This window comes from Pelecanus crispus, chromosome Z (genome assembly GCF_030463565.1).
Source record: "Pelecanus crispus isolate bPelCri1 chromosome Z, bPelCri1.pri, whole genome shotgun sequence".
NCBI classification, from domain to species: domain Eukaryota; kingdom Metazoa; phylum Chordata; class Aves; order Pelecaniformes; family Pelecanidae; genus Pelecanus; species Pelecanus crispus.
Genome location: NC_134676.1, coordinates 6490289 through 6512772, shown reverse-complemented (window position 1 = coordinate 6512772; position 22484 = coordinate 6490289). Strand labels below are relative to the sequence as shown.

At 37.2% G+C, this 22484-nt stretch overlaps 1 protein-coding gene across 1 annotated transcript in view; it reads right to left on the bottom strand.

The window, feature by feature from the left end:
- Window positions 1-22484, bottom strand: part of RIT2 (Ras like without CAAX 2) — a 184260-nt gene that overhangs the window by 115924 nt on the left and 45852 nt on the right. Inside the window, exon 2 of the mRNA XM_075726826.1 lies at window positions 8404-8460. Coding sequence (XP_075582941.1) covers window positions 8404-8460 — 57 coding nt within the window. The remainder of the gene's footprint in view (window positions 1-8403; window positions 8461-22484) is intronic.

The window sequence follows — 22484 nt, the reverse complement described above, 5'->3', positions numbered from 1 at the left end:
CCCTCAAATAATTGCATGATGAGTTGCATTTGTAAGAAAATATGAATGTGACAAAGCAGTAGCAGACATTAAGTGTGTGTCCAGGATTTTATATGTGATTCATCTTGAGTATGGACAGGAAAATGTAATTGGTTACTTTGGTTATTTCTTGCATGAAGTCTGTAAACTGTTTAGGACTGAATAATTGGCTTGTCAAAGCAAAGTCCCAGGAAAGAAAGTTTAACAGTAGAGCTAGAGATCATGTATCTGAGTAACACAGCATATTTAGAAAGGAGCCAGACTGTTTCATTAATGAGGAAAATATTGAAGTTCTCAACAGAGGAAGGGGTAAAGAATCAAAGATCATCTTGAGCTGAGAATACATCTAAAGTAGATGATATAGCTCAGGCTGAAATGTTGAGAGATGATCCAACTATCATTAGAGAGAGACAGAATCTTTAGAAGGAATTAGAATCTTTAGAGGGAAACTACCAACTTTACAAATAATTCTTCCCAAGAGAAATGGGATTTTTTTGTTTTATCAAATTTTTTAATCAAATTGCCTTCATCATAGAGGGAAAGATCTGCTACGATTTTCCAGTCTCCTTTCTCCACGGCTTCAAATAATTTCTTTTTCCCTTCATAGCGGGACATAATAACAACACTAAGCAGAAGGCATTTTGTTGCCTCATTGAAACTAACTGAGCAGCTTAAGCACTTTTTGCATTCTTAATTTTTTAACACTACTCCCTCCTTTTCTATTAATGTTTTTTTTTTTTTTAATTTTACAGTTGGAGCACTTATGCCGGCAGAGGCATGCCAATGTTCTCCTTTCTTTTGCCACCTTTACAAGGAGTCTGCATGCCAAGTCCCACTCTACGTTTTCCTCCCTTCACTGCAGGACATCTATCCAGACACTGAGAGATATCATCATGATCTGTGAAGGCCCTGGTTCTGACACGCTGTCAGGGAAGGCGCTGCAATTCAGACTCAGGCACCTACATTTAGACAGCTACAAAAATACATGTCTACATGCAAGGCAGGTGTCTGAAATCCCCTTGCGCTTAATGGAAGTACAGCATCTATTCAGTTGCCCACATCTGACTCTTGCTATTTGATATGCTCTCAGGAATCTTGTCTGGCTTTCCTTTACCAGACTAGAAGGGCTGTGGTGCCCCACAGGTCCTGTGTCACATCCACAGGGGGCCCGATGAGGATGACACAAGACCTGTGGGACATCTACAGCACTCTGAATCAGGAACCTGGACCCACGCAGGATACTGTAGGATCTATCAAATGGCTCTTGAAGGCTGTGATAAGGGAAATGAGCAAAGACCTCAATCTCTACTCCTAAACCTCCCTGAATACCACAAAACCAGGACCTAGCTCCTCAGCTCATATGTGGATATTTTAATTTAGGTGTCTGAATGTAAGGCTTAGTCCTAACATAGTAGGCATAATTTCTGTTTGCTCTTCTATGTGTAGGTAGACATAAGTCAAAATAAGTCAAAATGCTTTATACTGAAAGTGAGCATTAACCTCTTAATGTGACGTATGATGCAGATAATACCAACAGATAGAAAAATGAAAACTAAAACTAAAACACAGGTTTAGGATTATGATTCAAATGCATACACCCGTATTCTTCTATATTCTCCATTTCTCATTTTAAATGATGATGAATATGGGACACAAACATAGGCAATTTAGCTATGTCTACACAATCAGTCTAAATACCCTCGACGACATTCTTTGGAGACAAACTGTGCTGGTTCCAGACCATTTCGTATAAGTTGTTTATCCAGTCTCAGGTAAGGTTACTAAATGTATGGAGAATGATGAATGAAAGGCAGTGGTGACTATTTAGCTATCAATCATATAAATTTTTTGAAAAACAATAATTTTGGAGCTGAAATCCAGTTGTGGCTTGTCCAATCCAAATATTTTACCTTCTGTGAAAAAATGAGAATAAGAATGAAATTAAGGATGGAGCATACACAAATACACATCTTAGATAATAGTAGAAATGATCTAGAAACCATTTGTACCCTAAAAATGGATTTGAATAGTACTTTTGTGGCAAGATGTCCCTCTCCTGATCTAGTAGATGCGTCCCATCTTTGTCTTCTTTCACTCTGTCATTACTAATGAGTTCGTATTTCCTTTGCTTTATCCTTTTTCATTTTTGCACCTTGAAAACATATACAATATTCTTCATCACACAGACGTTTTTTTGGTATGCATTATATAACCTTAGAATATTTGCAGCCACATTTTATCTTTTTTCTCAAATTCATCCACGCATTTCCACCATCTTATTAAAGATGAGTTTAAATGTGTTTTATTTGATGCATTGGTGAATGCATTACTTCGTTAGGGAACCTCATGGAAATTCATGTGCTTAATGCTAAAGTGCCTCCCATCCCACACCCATTTCAATTAAAGTGTGACATTGACACAGCCTTAATGCCCTCAACTGCTCATTTGACACAATCTCATGCAGTGATATCTCACCAAAACAGGAAGCTGCTTTCACATCTCGTTTACATTATGTATTCATTTTAAGATTAGTCACATGGCTAATGAGCATCTTGGAGGCTGTCCAGTTTGCTACACTATGTCATGCTTCCTTTCCTGCCACTCTACTTGCATTAACTCTCTGTGATATTGCCAAAGACTGTACAGAGTGTAAATTGCTCTTATCCATTTGTTCCAGAAAATGATCACATCCGCTGCCACTTGGAAATTGTTCCCATTGTTGACTACAATTAAATATTAAATGTGTGCTGAAATAATTTCATTTTCATGAAGTGCTAACCTCTGAAATTTTTCCCACATATAATCTAATACTAAAAGAATTTCCTCCTTCCCCTCCCCATTTACTTACAAAAATAATATTCTTCTGTCTCAAAATTCTGAACTGCAATGTTTGTAGCAAGCTTAAAATACAGTCATTATTTCCCCTTGGAAATATCTTTATCTTGGCATTAAACTCAAAGTGACAGCATTAAAATTAACACTTCAGGTAGCATTTAAGTTTTTAATCAATGTTTAGTCTATATTTTAAACAAATACTGTCATATCTATTTGTGTATTTATGTGTATGCACATTTATTTATATCTGTATATAATGTCTGCAGTCTAAGTGTCTCAAGATCTTTTCAGCTTTTCCAAAGAAAGACAACCAGCTAAAATAAAAGATGGTTTCATGCATCAGAAGGGACCATTTATTGTGATCATTTATGCAGTATGTCTGATCCACGTTGTACATTTATTCTCTGAATAAATTCCTACTGGAACAAAAATGGACCACTTACAAAAAAAGAAAAAAAAACAAAAAAAAAACCAACAAAAAAACCCCCACCACCAAAAAAACCCTGAACAAAAAGCAGTCTCTTCCCTCATATAAATCCATACTAGTTTTTAAAAACGTTTTGGACTTAAAAAAGTGTTGGACTATCCATCACAACATCCAGTAAATTCTTCAAAAAGTATAGGTACTCCTTCTATAAATGATAAACACAGAAGGGAAAACATGTAAATAATTCTAAATCTATTTGCATAGCTCTTTTAGGATCAAAATTAACACATTTGAAATACACGTATGTATTTGACACACAAATCTATGGGCACGTCTATCATATAATGTAGCAACTGAAATATCCTTTTAACAAAAATTCTGCATCATCTCACAGTAGCAGCAGCTTTCTGTGATCAGTAAGATCCCCCAAAATATTTCAAAAATGTAATGGATAACAGAAAAAAAGTTGTAAGTACAAAACACCATTATATTCGAATTGTATATTTCTACTGTATTGCTAGAGATACGAGTCACTGTAGAAAGAGAAAACTCTAAGGCATTAGTAGCATAATCTTGAACCACAATGAAAAGGAATCATAGGGAAAAACCATGTTCCTAGGGACTGTCACAAAAAATGGAAAAATAATGCCTCTGGATTTTTAAAGCTGCATGATTATTACTGCATAATGTTCAGGATAAATTCCTAACTGTGTTTTTGGAGGGAAGCAGAAGCAGGAAGGGGAAGAACGTTTGGCAGCATATTAAAGTGAAAGGACTCCTCTGTATTCTCTGGTCAGTAATAGTAAGCAAAAGACAAAAGAGAAATATATCCTCATCTTCAGACTCCCTTTAAAGCTCACTGTATTATCAGTTTATAGATTAAGTACAAAATAAAAATAAGAGAAAAAAACCCTTCTAAAAATCCTCAAAAGTCAATTGCCCATGGATATGCTTCTATGGAGCAAGGAATAGGTCAGGACATGAAATATGTTCTTTATACCAAAAGAATCAAACTTCAGAACACTTCTTAGAACTGAAAAGATTTGGGCTTTTATGGAATAAAGTACAAAAACCAGTTGGCAGACATTTATGCGTAAGTCAAAGTAAAAAACTATTGTATATTCCTCGTTACAGGTTTTTTATGTGTTCTTCACTGATCAGATGAGATGCTTTTGTGGATCCTTTGTATGGACTGAATGCGGTTTCGTTCTGCGTTTCAACTAGAATATCAGCCAGATTGTATCAGTCCTATGCTCATGTGCTTTGGGAGCGTTTCATTGTCCCCTGTCGTCTTTACCTAGATGCAAATTTATTTCACAAGAATCTACAGAAATGAAAACCAGCTGAAATTATTATTCCACTCTCATGTCAACACTTAAGGTGGACAACGAAAAGTTAAAATAGACAAAGTTGTTATAAACATTGAGTAGCCCCAGGTGTCATTGAAGCCTTTCCCATAAAACTGAAAGTGCTAGACTTCTGGGATTTAAAAGACAATGATGTTATTTACAAAGGCCCCTCCATTTTACACTCTCCCACCTCCCATTTCTATTAGGACAGCTCTTAGAAAAAGCCCTATCAAATGCAAGGAACTACAGTATCAATTCTGTCAGCACTACCTACTTAAGTCATGCACAGCGAAGTATCGTGGTCACTACTGCCACAATTTCACACCATAGAAAACATAAAGAATGGAGTTGCTAGGGCAAGGAAATTAGGAAAAATATGTAGGTATTTATTAGATTCTTATGTCCACGTAAAGCAAAAGAAACAATAGACTTTATCTTAAAGCTCAACAGGAGAATAGTAGACTCAGCAGGTTGGTTAATACTGAAAATCAATGGTTTAACGTTCAAACACATCATAGACATTTATTCCAGAGAATATCAGCCTCTCAGTGATGCCTACAGAATCATAGAATCATAGAAACTCTTGTTCCTTTAAATGCCCAAAGACAATTGAAACCATAGGTAAGCAGAATACCTAAAAAGCAGCACACTAAAATCTGAGGTCAGGATGCCCAGACAAGTTCAGGACAGCTCATGAGTTCCATAAACAGGATACAAATTGCTGAGGAATGAAAGTAGCCTAAAATGTATGACACAAAAGAAGGCAATATATTGATATCCAGAGAGATCAGTGCTCTCAGACACAGCTGAAAAGCTATGTTCAATTTTCTGCTCTGCCACTCTGCCAGGGTGAACATACATGTCACAAGTGGCCTGGGTATTTTTTTTTTTTTTCTTTCCTCATCATTTGCTGCTGTGTTACTGTGAGAAACAAAACTCTGACTAGGCAGATCACTGTTCTGCCCCAACATGGTAACTTCCCCGTGACACAAAGCACCTGTTTGTGGCTAGCTCCTTGCCACTTTGAGGAATAACTTCTCCTCTAGCGACTCCTGGCATCAACGTAGTCTTGGCCCTGGATATGCTCATTCTGGATCACCAAATTTTTTTTTATAGACTGATGGAAAATAGTTAAAATATGCCTACCAGTGGATGTACAAAAACCCACGAGATTAATTCTGCGATTGGAGTCCACAGGCTCAAAACTAGTAAAAACAATCTCAACAGTATAAACTTTTTCAGTGTACTGAGATTTTTAAATGTATTTGTTTGTTATTACAAGTCAGATAACAAACAATTCCTTCTGTTTGTTTTTTGGCTTCATGCCCAATTTTGAGGCGTCATACCACATATTTACCCAAGAGGAAATGTACATCCTTAGCCCAAGATTATACTCTGCTGTTTAGTATATGTTTTAGAGCATGAATAAAAATCAGCCTTTCTCAGGATGGCCTCAGCACGTTCTGAGAGACAGAAGTGCTGAACAGATAAAACTCAGTCATACTTCCAGTTCTGCCTCCAGCCAGCTGTTTGAGTTTGAATTCAATATTTCATTTCTCTGTTCTCTATCTCCCTCTCTCTTCTGCTAGTTAGAGTGTTGGTTTTATCGAGCAGAAGCTGTTTCTTACTCAAGGAGACCTTCACCCTGATTAGGTCCTCTAGGCATTCCTGCAGTATGTACTTATAATGCATCATAAGCTTTCCTTCTCTTTATGATTATCTATTATTCATATTGTGGTGGTGTCTAGAGACCAATAAGTTAAGATTATGACAAGATACAATATACGGATAAATACAGATGGCAGGTGGATAGTTAATAATAAAGATGGGTGTCTGTACATAACTTAATGGTGTCAGTAACTACTAATGCTCCTCTTTTCCAATTAGATCTAATGATTATTTTTTTCCTGAGCGCAACAAATGAAATTGTAGAAATTCTACAGAAGCTTTGCCTTCGTTAGAGTTAACGCATCTCATTTTTGTTTTGTAATATTTTTAAGGGTTATAAAATTACTAATGGCATGAAGAGTTTATACATCTGAGTTTTTTTCATCATTAAAATACCACAACTTACCAGGAATTAATATCCAGGAAATGTAGAATCCTACAGAAATGACAAATTAAAATAAATACTAACATTAGCTGTTCTATTTAGCAATGCAGTAATTTTATACAGGTTAAACCTGAGTTTGAAATATTTGAAAATTTCAAAGATAACAAAAAATTGTTTTGGCTGAAGGGGTTGGAAAAATCTTTTTTTTTCCCAAAGTAATCTTTGAATATGTTAGTATTTTTAGTGCCTCCCACTTATCAGGCTCAGATTCTGCCATCTTCTCCTAAGTATAACCAAATATTACACATGGATAGTCCCTATAAATGCAAGGGCTATTTAGTGTAAGTAAAACTAACTAATAAAGCCACCCTTAAATGAATAAGCATTCAATTCTGCAGATTTCTACCTCAACGTGACATATATTTACTACATTCATTGATATTAATGATTCTAGCAGTGCCCAATAGATGCTCAACAGCAAGAAAAAAAACAGTCTTTTGACACCATTCTTGACATCACAGAGTCATAGAATTGTTGGGGTTGTCAGAACCTCTGGAGGTCATCTGCTTCAAACCCTTGCTCAAGCAAGTCTGCCTAGAGCAGGCTGCCCAGGACTATGTCTAGACAGTTTTGAGTATCTCCAAGGACGGAGACTCAACAATCTCTCTAGGCAACCTATGCCAAGGCTCTCCTGTACTGGGGAGCCCAGAACCAGGCATGGTCCTCCAGGTGTGGCCTCAAGAGTACTGAGTAGAGGGGAAAGATCACCTCCCTCAACATGCTGTCAATACTTCTAATGCAGCCCAGGATACCATGGGCCTTCTTTGCTGCAAGGGCACGTTGCTGGCTTGTGCTCAACTTGGTGTCCACATGGTGTCCAGCAGGATGTGAACAGATGATACCCAATACAACAGAAATCTGGGGCTGTTCAAGGTATTGAATTACTTGGTTTTATACTCTGTAAATATCTTCCAAATCTGTACCCAACTTAGAAGGGGGAAAAACATTTGAAATGCTTTAATGAGACACAATTTTTGCCACAGCCATTTTGAATTACCTGACTTAGAAATAGAAATTCAGTTCAGTCAACCAGAACTCATCCCAGATCTCTCAGACTATCCCATCGTACTCCAGCCACATAGTCATGCAATGGTCAGCATCAAAAGACGATGACTTTCAGTGTATTGTAGATACACGTGAATATTTATCACTATTTAAGGTTACAATGCAGGTAAACCCAGTGGAGTTAGCAGAGTATCTGATCCCAGAGCACAACTCCAGTATATTAAATTCAGTAGGCACTTGATTTTTCTAGAGAAGGTCAATGAAGAGTTAAAAGTGGAAAACAGTACTAAAATAACAAAATTTTTCAAAACACACCCAGACTGCAGTTTTTACATTATTTTAGTATTTTGAAAGGTTGCTTTCTATCTTGTAAGATTTTTGGTTTCTGTGATTATAATTGCATAGCATTAATAGTTATGGAGCATGAAGCTACAAACCTGTTGTTGAAAGAGATTTTGTACAAAGCATTTCAGGAAGAAATAACTATGGTATGACCATGACACAATCTAATTGTCATCACAAAATTAAGGTTTCATTTAAAGTTTACAAATCTTGCTTCTATCTAAGTCCTATTTAGGAGCATCTTCTCACTGTACAGCAATCTTGAACAGGCAGAGACATTGAAAGGGATGAAGAAGAGAATAATCTCTACTCACCTATAGTTGGATCATGATAGTCAGGGAACCGATGGCTTATGAACTGCATTGTCATTGCTGGAAAGGAGAAATGAGAGGGAAGAAAAAGAATTATATTACTGTTTTTAAATGAAAACAGGGAAAAGAACAAGCAGAGAATTCACTCATCCAAGTATTAGCTTAGAAAGTGACTCAAAAGTTGGTCTTGTATCTACAGCTGCAAGAATGCATTGGCATTACAGTGATAACTAAGAACTGATAAATGAAAAAAAATATATGACTGAAACTTCTTTATTTGTCTTAATTTCTTCCTTTTTCAACTGTATTTTATCAACTGTGGTATTGAAATATTACATCTTTTTAACACTTGGTAAATACTATTAACCTGATATTGTCTACAGATGAAAATTGCCATGAAGAAAGCATAAAATATAATTTACAAGGCTGATTCATAAAAGTTTTCATGATGTTACAAAATGCCACTAACTGCAGTACCTGATTTGATTTCTGGTGCATTTTAGGAATACCTAACTCATTAAACTTGATGCAGTAGACGAATGCTTTCTAGAGCTCGGTTTCTTCTGAACAGATTGTTTTATGGCTGAATATTCCTTGCTTTCAGAAATTTTAGGAAAGTTACATGTGCATTCAGGAAAACTGCTTTGCCTCATTAGGAACAGGTGGCACCCTGGAACTGAAATTCCAATTTATGTAGAAAGCTGCAAGCATTCATATCTTGTCTAACCCTGAGTTTCCAACAAGCCATCTAAAGTTCACAGACTTTGAATAAACACAAAAGTAGGCTTGGGTATTCAACGGTCACAGTAATACCATCAGTTATGAGAACAACATGGGAAGTAATGTTACTTCCAACAGGATCCAACAGGTTTGTTTGTTTGTTTTTTTAATATGGCTTGATTTTTAAGCCAATGCCATTATTTTAATTTTTCATGTTTTTTTAATGCCTGTATTAAAATTCCACTATAGTTGCTATGTGACTGTTTGTTTAAAAAAAAAGTACCCACCTGAATCATTACTATCAGTCACAACATGTTAAACCAAACATGAGATTCTGCCTTATGTCTGGAACATCTCAGTTACCTTCAACAGCAAAGGTTATAAACAAGAAATGTGACATTTTAAAAATTCTGTGTATAAATACACCCATTTTTAAAACAGCAATGGTTTAGTTTAATGTTTGTCCTCCTTATATTTTCAAGAATCAGGGGGTTAAGGAGATAGTTGTACAAAATGATACAGACAAGGAGTATTAAACATTTATTACCATGTTAATAAATTATTGCATCTTTAGTGTAGACAAATATAAATGTTAAGAAGCAGCATTATAAATTCATGGTAACTCAGAGAGGGTAACTGTGTAAAAAAGCTCATTCAGTCTATACATATTATAGGGGAATAAATCTATGTGCAGTGACACTCATGTCTTCTATATTATCTGTTGTCAGATGCATTATTTTGAAGTACTGTGTATGTTTGGACACTTTCATTTCCAGGACACCTGTTTTTTTAATCACAACAGATTTTTAGGCACCTCCATCTGATAAGTCTTAGTGGTTTATGAAGAATAAATTGATGCCTAATGTGATCTGCCTAGTTTGCTCTGAGAAGCAGAAGCAGCTAGCAGAGATGCTGTTCATATGGTTTATGCCTACACATTCTGAGCTTTCTGAGGGCCTGTACCACAAATGAATTCAATTTGGTTTACTACCTGCTGCTTTTCCTTGCCAAGATTTTTTTTTTAAAAGCAAACCACCCTGTGTCTGATCTCATTCTGCTTCCTTTTGGAGCTGTGTCTACGTCACAAAATCTTTTGTTACAACTGAAATGGAAATTCTCAGAGGATACCCAGAACTAATGGTAAACATTTTTCCTCTCTCCTGAGACAGCCCCAAATCAATACAACATTTATATCCTCATTAAATCCACAGGATCTAAGAGGATTGAAATAATTTGGAAGCATCATAATGACTTTCAACTGTAACGGTCAAAACGTTAGCCACTGGGATGTGTAAAATTTCTATCTCTGTGTGTGTGAATATGCATCACCAAAACTTTCACAGGAACCTAGGCTGCACACAGTGCTTTAGAAGCAGATCTGAAGAGGAACTTTTGTCTTATAGTGTTGAGTACAACAATACTGACTTGTATACGCCTGATCCTAGTCTCAGTCCAGAGCCCTACATGAGCTGATTTGGCTATATATAAAATGAATCTGTAGAGGTACAGAATTCAAGAAAAGTGTTCACAGAAGTACTCTGCATAATGAAATGAAAACACCTTACAGTCATCTGGCTGGTGAAACGGTGAATAAAAACTTCTTTTTATGTGCATTTTGTCCCACAACTGCTTCCATGACAGCCCTTTGTCAAAGGCTCCTCCTAAGCACCAGGGTAAGGAACCTCTTTGGCCTCTTTAGTGCTTGTCACCTCTTGAGAGGGAATTAGCACCCTCTCCCAGAAACAGGTTACATGGTTTTGTTTTCTCAGACAGAAGGAGTTGAGGTATACTGTCTGATCTCTTTAATCACTGACTTACAAAGTAAAATAAGGGAACTGGGGTATAAGAGATGGAAATTGCAACCCATCTTCCTCTGTGTGTTCTTTAAAATAAGAATTAGCATTTTCTGTTAAACCCTACTGCATATTAGTGCAGCACGTATTTTCAGAGCAGGCACAACAGGCCACTTCCCCTAGAGGAAAGGAACAACGAGCTTTTGGCTTTGAACACCAAACTCCTTACTCCATGAGGATGGAGGACAAGGAAGCCTGAATACATCAGGTCTGATGTACGACACCACTTGTGTCCAGATTTACCAGATATTCCACAGGTTTGGCTGCTGGACATGCAGAAATTACTTCTGAATGATGGTCAGAAGTTGGTGGAATGCTTCCCAGAGCAAGAGAAGGCTCAGTCACCCCTGGCGTGAAACCACTCAGCTGGAGCCTGGGGAATTAGACCTGCTTCTAACCAACTCTGCTTAGGCTCCCCAGCAGGACAGCTGCCTCAGCTGGAACACGCTGGCTTCTTCACCGATACCAACATCAGCTCTGAAGTAATTTCCCAGAGCAAATTAATTTTGAAAACTAATACCAAAATGGTATGGGTGTTCCATGCTGCTTTATGAAAATATTCTCCTTGGTCCCTCCTTTTTTCCTTATCTATTATCCTTATTTCCATGAAAATTAACACTCACACCTAACAAATCCAAACCATCCTCATTGTTGTGACCATTTTCCTTTGGAAATCCAAATAATACTGCTCAAAATTTTTACAGATCTATAAATTAGGGACCTTTAACTCTAATTTATGCCACACATAAAGAACTGTAACAAAATGTAGCTTTAAAGCAGGTTGTTAAAACAGAATAAATGGATAAGACCGATATTTGAATAAATACATATACATGTAAAAGCAGAGTCAGTTAAAAAATGGTAAAAAAACCCAAAACACTTTTTAAGCCATAGCAGATATTGTGAAACATTTTGAATTGCAAGTCTCCTGAAAATTTTTAATGAATATTTTATAACACTGTGAAGATCATTCCATTTAAATGGGACATGTACATCACGTGGCAACTACTATAAGTACAAGGATCATTGTTTTAGATGAATAGTATCTTCTTTACATCCATCTGTGGCTAAGCAAGTGCAGATTGCCTCAGTTGAACAAATGTAAGCCTGATATGCATGAGTAGCTAGGTAACTTGAAAGTTCTCTTGTGTTTTCAAAATAAAAAAAGGGGTTCAGATCCTTCATTTCATTTTTAGTTCTTTCCAATTATGCTTATCCAATGTTTATTAACTATCTAGAATGGTATATATGATATCTATGCTGGCACTGAAATATATAAGTTTTCAATGGGTAATAAACTCAGTCCTGTCTGTTACTTTCAATATAATTCCTACTCTCTTTCTAATACTAATTTATTTACCTCCCAATAGGAAATGTCATGCTTAGAAAAAGGTTGAGGTTATATTATTTGCTCTAAAGCATCCTTTTGATCAGTGCAGCAATATTAGATTTCATGTAAAGGAAGGTATCAACTTCTAAAAATATGTGCTTGTGTGGTCTAATAGAAAAAATGCTTCAATACCTATGCAGTTGCACGAACAAGTAGAATAGAATCCTGCTGTCCTTCCAATTTGTTCTAAATTTGATTTTTACTGACAACTTTGAAAGTAGTCCTACACCTGTTTTTCAAGGCTGGAGAGTACGTTGAGATCTTATACAGTATTTTTTATGGTAATAGTATCCCCGATGTGAATATCTCACCCTGAGCTTCCTTTCACTCTTTATTTACCCAAGAACTTGCACGTATCCGTACTCACCTGGGTGTTGTGTATCTTCATTTATTAATCTGTTCCCAAAAGAATCTCTACCATTGTCACAAAATCCTACACTTTAAACAGTCTAACAAATGACCACAGTAGTTGCAACTCAGAGATCTGTGATTCCATATGGTTGATTCACTTTACTAGATGCACTAGTCCAGTGGATCTTTAACTGTTTTTTTAATAAACATTGAGATTTCAAAGATACCAGCATAGAAGATGGGCTTAAAAATAATCTAATATGGTAAAGTCAGTGGATTTACAGATTAGTTCATGAAGTTCATGAGAAAAGAAGAAAGTATATATGTATTATTAGCATAGAGAAGGTAGAAAAGAAGCTACAGAGTCTAAAAACAGAACAGTAGATCATATTAACAAAGTACGCACCATAGGAAGAGACTTTGTCACAGAACAGAAAAAGTGATAAATATGCTAAAAGTTTAAGAGACACCCTTGCCTCTATCAATCTGTAAAATGAAATAACTTTCCAAACACATGGCCAGGGCATGTTGAAGATATCTGATTTTATTCTTTTGATAAGGTGTTTGTAAATAACTAAATATGTAAAAATATTACAATATCAAAGTTAGACTCTTTCAGCAACTAGACAAGCATTTTATTACTACTATTTTATCTCTGAAATACTGGATGGTTTGAACAGTTCTGGTCTTTCTGATGGTTTCAAACCCACAAGACCCTAGGTATCACCTTCTAAAATGTATGATCTTTTCAAATGTTCATCCTGAAAACTGGAATGTTGACTTCTGTTTCATTGGTCTGGAAAAATGACAAATATCCTCATAACTAACTCTTGTGGAGCTCATTCCTGAATTTTTAGATTGACTTGTCACGTAAAAAGTCATTTGCAATCATTCTTCTGCCCATTGAGTCTTATCAAATAGACTTTGTAATAACAATGTGCAAACATATACATGATGAACAGCAAGAGGTGAAGACAGTAGTTTTTCCAAAATCTTATCTACTCTCTGAATTGCATTAACACTCACAGCAACTTTGAATAGCTGGAGACACCAATAATGTTAGAATATATTAGGGAAAAAAAAAAAGGAAAAAGTTAGAAAACCTCTAAGTACAGTTTCAGGAAGATTTCATGTATGTTCAGGTTCTGCAAGTTTAATAAAACAAGGTAAAAGGCAACCAAGGAAAAGAAAAGCTATTAAAGCCAAAGGGAAATTTTGCTGTGAAAAAAAATGGGAGATGCTAGTTATGAACAAATTTAGGTTACAAATTAGAAAATATTTCTAGCCACCAGATGAGGGATTTTCTGAAACAGAATTCAAACATGGGTGGAAGGGGCGAGAAACATCTTTGATTTTAAGTTGCTTCCTAAGTGAAAGGGTTGCCTTGAATCAGTGACACATAAGGTTCTTTTGGAGAATTTTCCCCTGTATTCTCAATTTCAGGTAGGGAAAATGTTGATTTATTGTATGATATTTTAATGTAGATAGCATCTATAATCAGGTCTTCGACTAATATGAGTGATGGAAAAAAATGTTTGCTTTCCTAAAATACTACGTGCTTTTGATCTCGAACATATAATAAAGAGCCTCTGCTTTCCAGGGAGAAGTTTCCATATGGAAAACATTGCTTTGAAATAACCAGGGATAACTTCAATGACTGCCGTGGTTTAACCCCAACCAAGCACCACAGAGCTGCTTGTTCACCCTCCCCTGACCCAGCGGGATGAGGGAAGGAATTGGAAGGGCAAAAATAAGAAAACTCATGGGTTGAGATAAGAACAGTTAATAATTTAATAATAATAATACATTGTAATGAAAAGAAAAAAAAAAAAAAAGAAAGAGAGAGGAATAAAACCCAGGAAAAACAAGTGATGCAACCTCTCACCACTTGCTGACCAATCCCCAGCCAGCCCCTGAGCAGCGATCACCACTCCCGGGGCCAACTCCTCCCAGTTTCTATACTGGGCATGGCGCCATATGGTATGGAATAGCCCTTGGGGCAGTTTGGATTGCTGTCCTGGCTGTGCCCCCTCCCAGCTTCTTGTGCCCCTGGCAGAGCCTGGGAAGCTGAAAAGTCCTTGACTGGCATAAGCAGTACTGAGCAACAACTAAACCATCAGTGTGTTATCAACATTCTTCTCATCCTAAATCCAAAACACAGCACTATGCCTGCTACTAGGAAGAAAATTAACTCTATCCCAGCTGAGACCAGGACAATGACACTATGTTTATGATATACTTGTGTAGGGGAAAAAAAAAAACAAAACAAGAATCTGAGAGGGCTTCATATACGATTCATTAAGTTAAAGCCAGCCCATCTGCAGCCTTCCTGTCTTGAACAAAGTGTGTTGCAATTCTGAGGTACCGCACTGTTACCTTTGGTAACCAAAACCCTTATCTAGAAGAGTATGTGAATGACTGGCCTCACACTGAAATCAACGGGATTACCCATTTTACTGCTCTGCTGAGACCCCGCCTGCAGCCCTGCGCCCAGCTCGGGGGCCCTCAGCACCGCACGGGCATGGAGCTGTCGGAGCGGGGCTGGAGGAAGCCACAGCAATGATGCGAGGGCTGGAGCAGCTCTGCTGTGAGGCCAGGCTGGGAGAGCTGGGGGTGCTCAGCCTGGAGAGGAGAAGGCTGCGGGGAGACCTGACTGCGGCCTGGCAGTGCTGGCAGGGGGCCTGTAGGAAGGATGGGGACAAGCTTTTTAACAAGGCCTGTAGTGACAGGACAAGGGGTGATGGATTTAAACTAAAGGAGGGGAGATTCAAACTAGACGAAAGGAAGAAATTATTTACAATGAGGGTGGTGAGGCACTGGCACAGGTTGCCCAGAGAGGTGGGAGATGCCCCATCCCTGGAAACATCCCAGGCCAGGTTGGACAGGGCTCTGAGCACCCTGGTCTGGTTAAAGCTGTCCCTGCTCACTGCAGGGGTTGGGCTGGATGGCCTCTAAAGGTCCCTTCCCACCCAAAGCATTCCATGATTCTGTGATTCTGTTGTTGAAGTACATGTGAGGTTAGATCTGAGCACTGAGCATCCATAGTGGCTGAAAGTTATGTCTACCAGAAGGTATATATTGAAAGTCTTGAGAAGTATCTCTTCTAGTCAAAAAGGTAAATGAGAAGAAGAGTGATATCTAATGCAGGGTATTACAGAGTGTTAAGAAATTTTAAGAGTACAGGGAAGATATATAGAGAATGATTATTTATTCTCTTTCCGTACAAGGCAATATTATCTAGCAATAAAATATTTTTGCACATTGAGTCTGGTTAACTGCATGATTGTGCCATGACAATGGTAAATGGCAAGGTGTATTGTTGGATTAAAAATTTGGATTTTTTTAAAACTGATTCTAACAAGGATCTCATCCTATGATAAGATATTCTTATCTTCACACTGCTGGAAGATGTGAAGATTTTCAAGAAGTTGTATTATCTTTTATTTTGTTCGTATATTCTTCCCAAAATAACCACCTCAGGCTAGATTCACTGATAGGATACCAGCCTAAAGGCACCTTTGTTCTGACCCAATACGGCCATTTTTACATTGTTATACCCTGTAAGAAATAGGTTAAGAGCTTTACTACACCATTTCAGGAAAGAATGCTGCAAAGTCTGTGAGCTGCAATTATTAATTTTTTAGGTGTTACAATGTATTATTTATTGAGCATTGGCTGTGAAATGAAGGCAAGCTAAATTTTATTTCTCTGTGTTAAATTCATTCTGGTGTACTAGAAAAATACAGAAGCCTGCTGTACATCAATCTGCTGCATATGCTAGGCTGCTGATACAAGATTGCTTTTTGCACTGTTTCCTGCTAAAATGATGGGTGTTTTGTTCACCTACCAAAGCTGAAGTCCACAAGTAGTAAGCATCAGAAGGGCAGAGGCTTAAAAGCCAAAAGTCTTTTAAGTTAAATCAGTCTTATCAGAATGAAAATCAAACACATAAACCCCCAGAACACGTAAATTTTAAACAGAGAAAATTCAAGTTACTAAGACAGCCAGAACAGAACAAAGGAACTCCTCCTTGTCCACTGAATTCTTACAGATGGATCCTTCTGTTCACTTGTGTTGACTTGGTCTTGGTTAAAGACTGAGCTGAAGCAAGCACTTCACAGGCTTCTGTGGTCTCCTGAAAAATTATTTCCGTCACCTTCAAGGCCTGTCCATCTTCTATTTGCTCCTGTCAGTTCTGACTCTCATTGCCTGGCACCCCATTCCCTCTCTGGGAATCCGCACTTTCTTGCCAGGAAGATCATGGTCTTTCTCTCCCTCCAGAGGGTCCCAGCTAGATCCCTCATTTCCTTGATCTAAAAGTGTAACACACAAAACTACTAGGGAAACGTGTTCAAATATGTCTCAAGAAAAACACAACAAAACAAAACCAAAAATGAACATTTACAGTAATTGAAATAGGAGAGCCAGTTTTGTTGCTCAGACTGCAGAACAAGAGAAAGGCTTCTTCATATAGTTTTGTACCCTCTACCATTGTAAAGTAAGAGCGGACAATAATCAAAATACGTTGAAGTGGAGTTGGTGGTGACAGAGCAAGGCAGAAAACAGTTTTCTTTGGAGAATATTTTATATATATATATAATATATATATATATAAAACTTTGGAGAGTTTTATAATTTCTCCTCTAGCATCAGAAGGAAACAAAGGACTCAATGCAGAAATCTGTATGTTGTGGCAATATGTACCCCCAGGGTAAAAGCAAAGAATTAGGAAGCAGATGAGGAGAATCACTCCCTAGAAAGAAAAGACATTAAAAAAAAATCTTTATTTTGTGCTGGGACCCACCTTGAATGAATAAATAAAAATAACTAATCTCAGAGTATCTCTCAAGCTGATCTTTCGCAAAAGCATTAGATGAAAAGGCATGAGTTCTCACTATTTCTCTTCAAAGTGTGATCAGTGGAACAAAGACATATACTAGGTACTAGTTACAGCTTTCCAGCACGGACTGAAGGACAAAAAGAAATTGTGCAAAAATTCATCCTGGACTTCAGAAACTTTCAGGAAACCTTCAGCAAAAGTGCTCTCGCTGCAGAAAAGTTCCATGTCTTCTGAATCAGCGCATTCTAGTGAAAAATGGTTGTAATAAAAGCTTCTGACTAACATTACTATCTACATCCAGACTCAGTTCCTGGTGTAATATAAGAAGGCAGAATGCACTGCGTTGTAAAATTCATGTTTAAAATTTTGTTCAGTGTTTAAAGACACAGGGAAGCAGATGAGACTTGTATATATTCCCCATATAAGAGACATCATCATAATGTGATACAAATTAACGATAATGACAAGATAGATTGCTACCACTTATGCACCATTTCCTCCGTAGTATATCCCTGACCCCTACCAGAAAGATCTCCCACAAAAATACTGAACATTTCCTACCCGGCTTAGCTTATCCAACTTGACAAGACGCATTAATAAACAGAAATCACTTCTGGCAAATGCTGCTGTTCGTGTATTTTCCCACTGTGTTTCTTCCATCAAGTTAAAAACGGTGAGAAAACTTAATGTGTCTTCCTTCTACTGTACTTCAGCTAGAAAATCCAATGGTAACTTAAGCCTTCCATTAGTGAGCAATCCAAAATGTAATGACATAAAAAGGTTTTAAGCCAGACTCCAGTATAATGTGATTTTTAAAACAGAATACATTGAATAAAGCTAGAAAGACTCAATTTTCGCATATTATTTCAGAGAACAATAGAGCCAATCTTGAACCATTACAAATAGACACGTTTCAATTAAAGTCATTGGATAAATCTCCTAATTTTACAAAGGAAGTACAGCAAACGAGAAAAATATAGGTTAGTTCTTTACATAAGTGGGCCCTGGCTTGTAGCTACCAGTCTCAAGTATGATCAGCTCACTGTGAAAGAGACTTTCAAGGAAGGATAAAGTCATTTCATTCCATGGAAAGAAACCTCTCAGCAGCCACATTTATTTCTCTCCCTTTTTTTAACTGCTGACATGTTTCCATATAATGATAACTTGAGATGCTCCGACTTGGTTTACTGCTGTTTCAGGTAGTGGTAAATTGATGTTGTTTGCAGGTTTCCTAACATAAACTAGTGGTTAGCTCCTGTGATACCTTCCATGTGAAATTATACCCCATACATCAAGCAGTGATGAATTGGCAGTGACAGCAGCTGTATTTTCTTGCGAGTGGGAGAATAGTTGCTGCTCTGTAATGCAGTACCAACTTTTCTGTACTTCAAACCTATGGTCTGGAAAATTGATGACACATCAAAGAGGAAGGTACAACTCTTCCATTTAACCCCTCACAGAAGTCTTATTTGGGGTTAAAACACAGACCAGCCTTTTTTTTTTTTTTTTTTTTTTTTTTTTTCCTTACCATTTCTAGGGTTTCTCAATATATCAGTTAAAGTCTTGTAGAGGATAACATCCAGATTCACAGATATTGCTGGTACCCAATTCCCTTTACTTAACAAGGTTGAGCTGTTTATCTGTCCTTGCTGATCTGAACAATAACGTGCGTGTCTCTCAAAAAATCAGATCTGATTTTTAAAGGTGTTGATGATTAGAATGATGAACTTGTTTCCTACTGCTGGCTGAACTTTCATTGAAATGAAAATACTTTATGGAGAGAAAATTGACTTGGATGAAATTCAGGAGAGGAAACTAAACCAAATAATGGTAAATTTACTGCTTTGGATTGATGGTATCAAAATTATTCAAAGTACAGAACTGATTTATTCATTTTACTGTTAAATATTTTATAGCACACATATTATTTTATTTACACTTTTACTATAAATTATGTGATGTATAGATAATTTTTCATCACTTTCATGATCTTTTTCAAAATGTCAATTTACTAAGGTAGCTTAATATGCTGAATTTCTCTTTCAATACAAGATGTAAACAAAATGTAAAATGCTGCATTTTGCTCAGAGATTCTCTGATCTATTCTTTTAACACCTGACCCAGTTTTTCCAGTGGTAACAATGGTATTCAAATCATATTTGAAGGAAGTAGACTAAGAAAGAAGGGAGCGTTTCTGAAGTTAGATCTAAAGCCAGAAAACTGACACCAGGACATTGTTAAAATCCCAATAAAAATTTGAATTCATCAATTACATTTGATTATTCCCAGAATGCTGTCCTCAACAATTTATTTCCTACTCATACGCTTAAATTTATATTTATCTCAGTGGAGTTATTTATCTCAGTGGAGATAAATATCACATAATTTGCATTATATGAGTTTAAAAGTGTTCTTCACTACAGACATGACTTTGAACTGAACATATTTTCCTTGTCAGATTTCAGAGATGTTTCTCTCTCAGCTAATTAGGCAACATTTCACAATGAAGTAAAATCTGACACATTATCACTTATACCAACATGAGTTCTTAATGTCTTTTCTACTGGATTGGAAGAATTTCCGTAAGATTAGGGAAGGGTGAGGCTCTCCAGTTGGTGAGGCTCTTCAGCTGTTTACCCCCCCACCCCGCATACATATATGCACACACACAAATCAAAAAGCCTGATAATTATGAACTGTTACCCAAAAAGCAAATCAAATAGTTGAGAATGCTTGGAACTGAGGATAACAAGGTCTTCTGGGTAGGGAAGAAGTAGTTCTGTTTTGCTACCACTTAGGAGATGGTTATGCAGGGAAAATGAAAATCACAAAGGTAACAATATTGAAAAGAAATTGTTGAACTAAGACTCAAGTTCTGGGGCAATCCTTTTCCATGGTAAATCAACTCCTGGATTTATCACTCTTATTCAATACTCTTGCAGTATTAAAATACGCATTTCAGCTGCAATATCATAAAAACACGCAAGAGAAAAGCTGTGGGTTTGCACTGGCAGATCTAAAGGGCTGCAGGTTTTGTGTGCTGACTTTAGGTGGCTCCCAGCCACGAGTGCTGCCTTTCTAATCCCTCTGGGAGACACCAGACTCTTCCTGGTGACAGCTGATGTATGTGTTTCACAGAGGATTCGTGATATTGCTCAGAGGCAAGACACCTGAGAGACCCTAAACATTCAGCTGTTAGGATCTGACCTCTGCAAATTTTAGACGCCCTGCAATAGACATCCTACAGTTCTAAACATCAGCTTGAACATTTTAAGGACATGGGAAGGAATATCGTAACTAAACACCTAGATGCTTCAGAGGCTGAGTTGACTGGGAAGAAGAGAGCTTCTAGATCCAGAAAACATGTACTTTGGAAACAAAACAATAGGAAATAGTGAGCTACCTCAGAGGACAGTAGTGGCCCAAGACTTTCTGTTATTTTTATTTTACAAAGACTTAATAAGCACTGTAAGACTACTGAAGAAGGCTTATGTGATTGTGTGAATCTGGGGAGAGGTGTTTCTAGCTTTTGGCTCTGCTATCAGCTCTTTATCCTTTGATTATCACCAACATCTTTTTTGCCTCAGTTTCCACACCTGCAAAAAGAGCCCCCAGGGCAACAGCAATATGGACAGAGAGCTCTGAGATTTATGGGATTGCTGCATAAGGTCTGGCTGTGAATGCATTCCTTAACTGTTGATCTAAAATCAAATTAGTAAAACCTTGAAATTTTTAAGAACAGACTTAACCAATCCCTTCAGCATGAAGTGATCTGGATGAAAGGAGGCAGGAAGCATGAAATCAAACACCTTACACAACAAATAGGAGTTATCAGTACAGTGGAGATGAAGAAACTACAAAGTACAAGGATGATAAAGTAAAATAACTACATATCCTCTCATTCTCTTCCCCCTCTCCTAGTACAAAGCCAACTGGAAGTTTACATCTCCCAAAAGCACATTCATATTGCTTGACACATGTACACGTTACATTATGATGATATATTGACAGCGGGCACAGTTGCAAGACATGTTTGGGGGTGAAAGGTAGCACTTCAGGCACTAAAAGAGGTGATTTATTATAGCATTAGCGTGACACTGAAAAGGTCAGAAAGCTACAAAACACATACAAAAGTTCTAGAGGGCTGATTATATTTTCACAGAGAAAATCTACATTAGCCTGTTCAGGTTTGTACCCTCAGTGTGAATAAGAAATGTTAAAGCCATCAATACTGGCAACATGGAAAGAGTTTACAATGTTTTTTTCCTACAGCGGGAAGGGGATGGCTCATGACTCAGGAATGAGCTTCAGAATACTTAGGCCCCTAGAATAGGCTGAGTCTCAGCCTTTCATCCTTCTGGGGTAAACTTGCTTTCATGTATTTCATAATGCACTTTCTGCCCTTGATGCACTTGTCATTTATTCTAGTGTGAACCTAGCTGTCTCAGGGGTTTATGGTACTATGTATCACCTCAGCTTGATAGGTGACAGAAGCTGTATTTGGTGACATTAGACCTTTCCATGCAAAACCAGCAGCAGGTAAAACAAAACAAAACGAACAAAGAAAAACTCCAAAACTCCCCCCACCCCCCAAACAAGCAAAAAACCACCGCAGAGTGGACTTACAGAAGTCTCAAATACTTCCCTCATATTAGAGGTAAAATTCTACTCAGGATTTCTGAAGCTTAATGGGGAACACGATATATTGGGATGGGAATGACAAGTAAAACCAGTTCTTTGAACTGTGAAAAAAATCCTTAAAACCAAAATGTTATTCTTATTCATAAAAAGCCATAAAAGACATGGGTATATTTAGCCATTTCTGGATTTTCCTAATTACTCCAGAAAGTTGTTCCATAATAAGATCTCCTTAACAAAAATAATTTTGCCCCAGGGTTAGGAGCTGTACTTCATCTGCTCCATCATATGA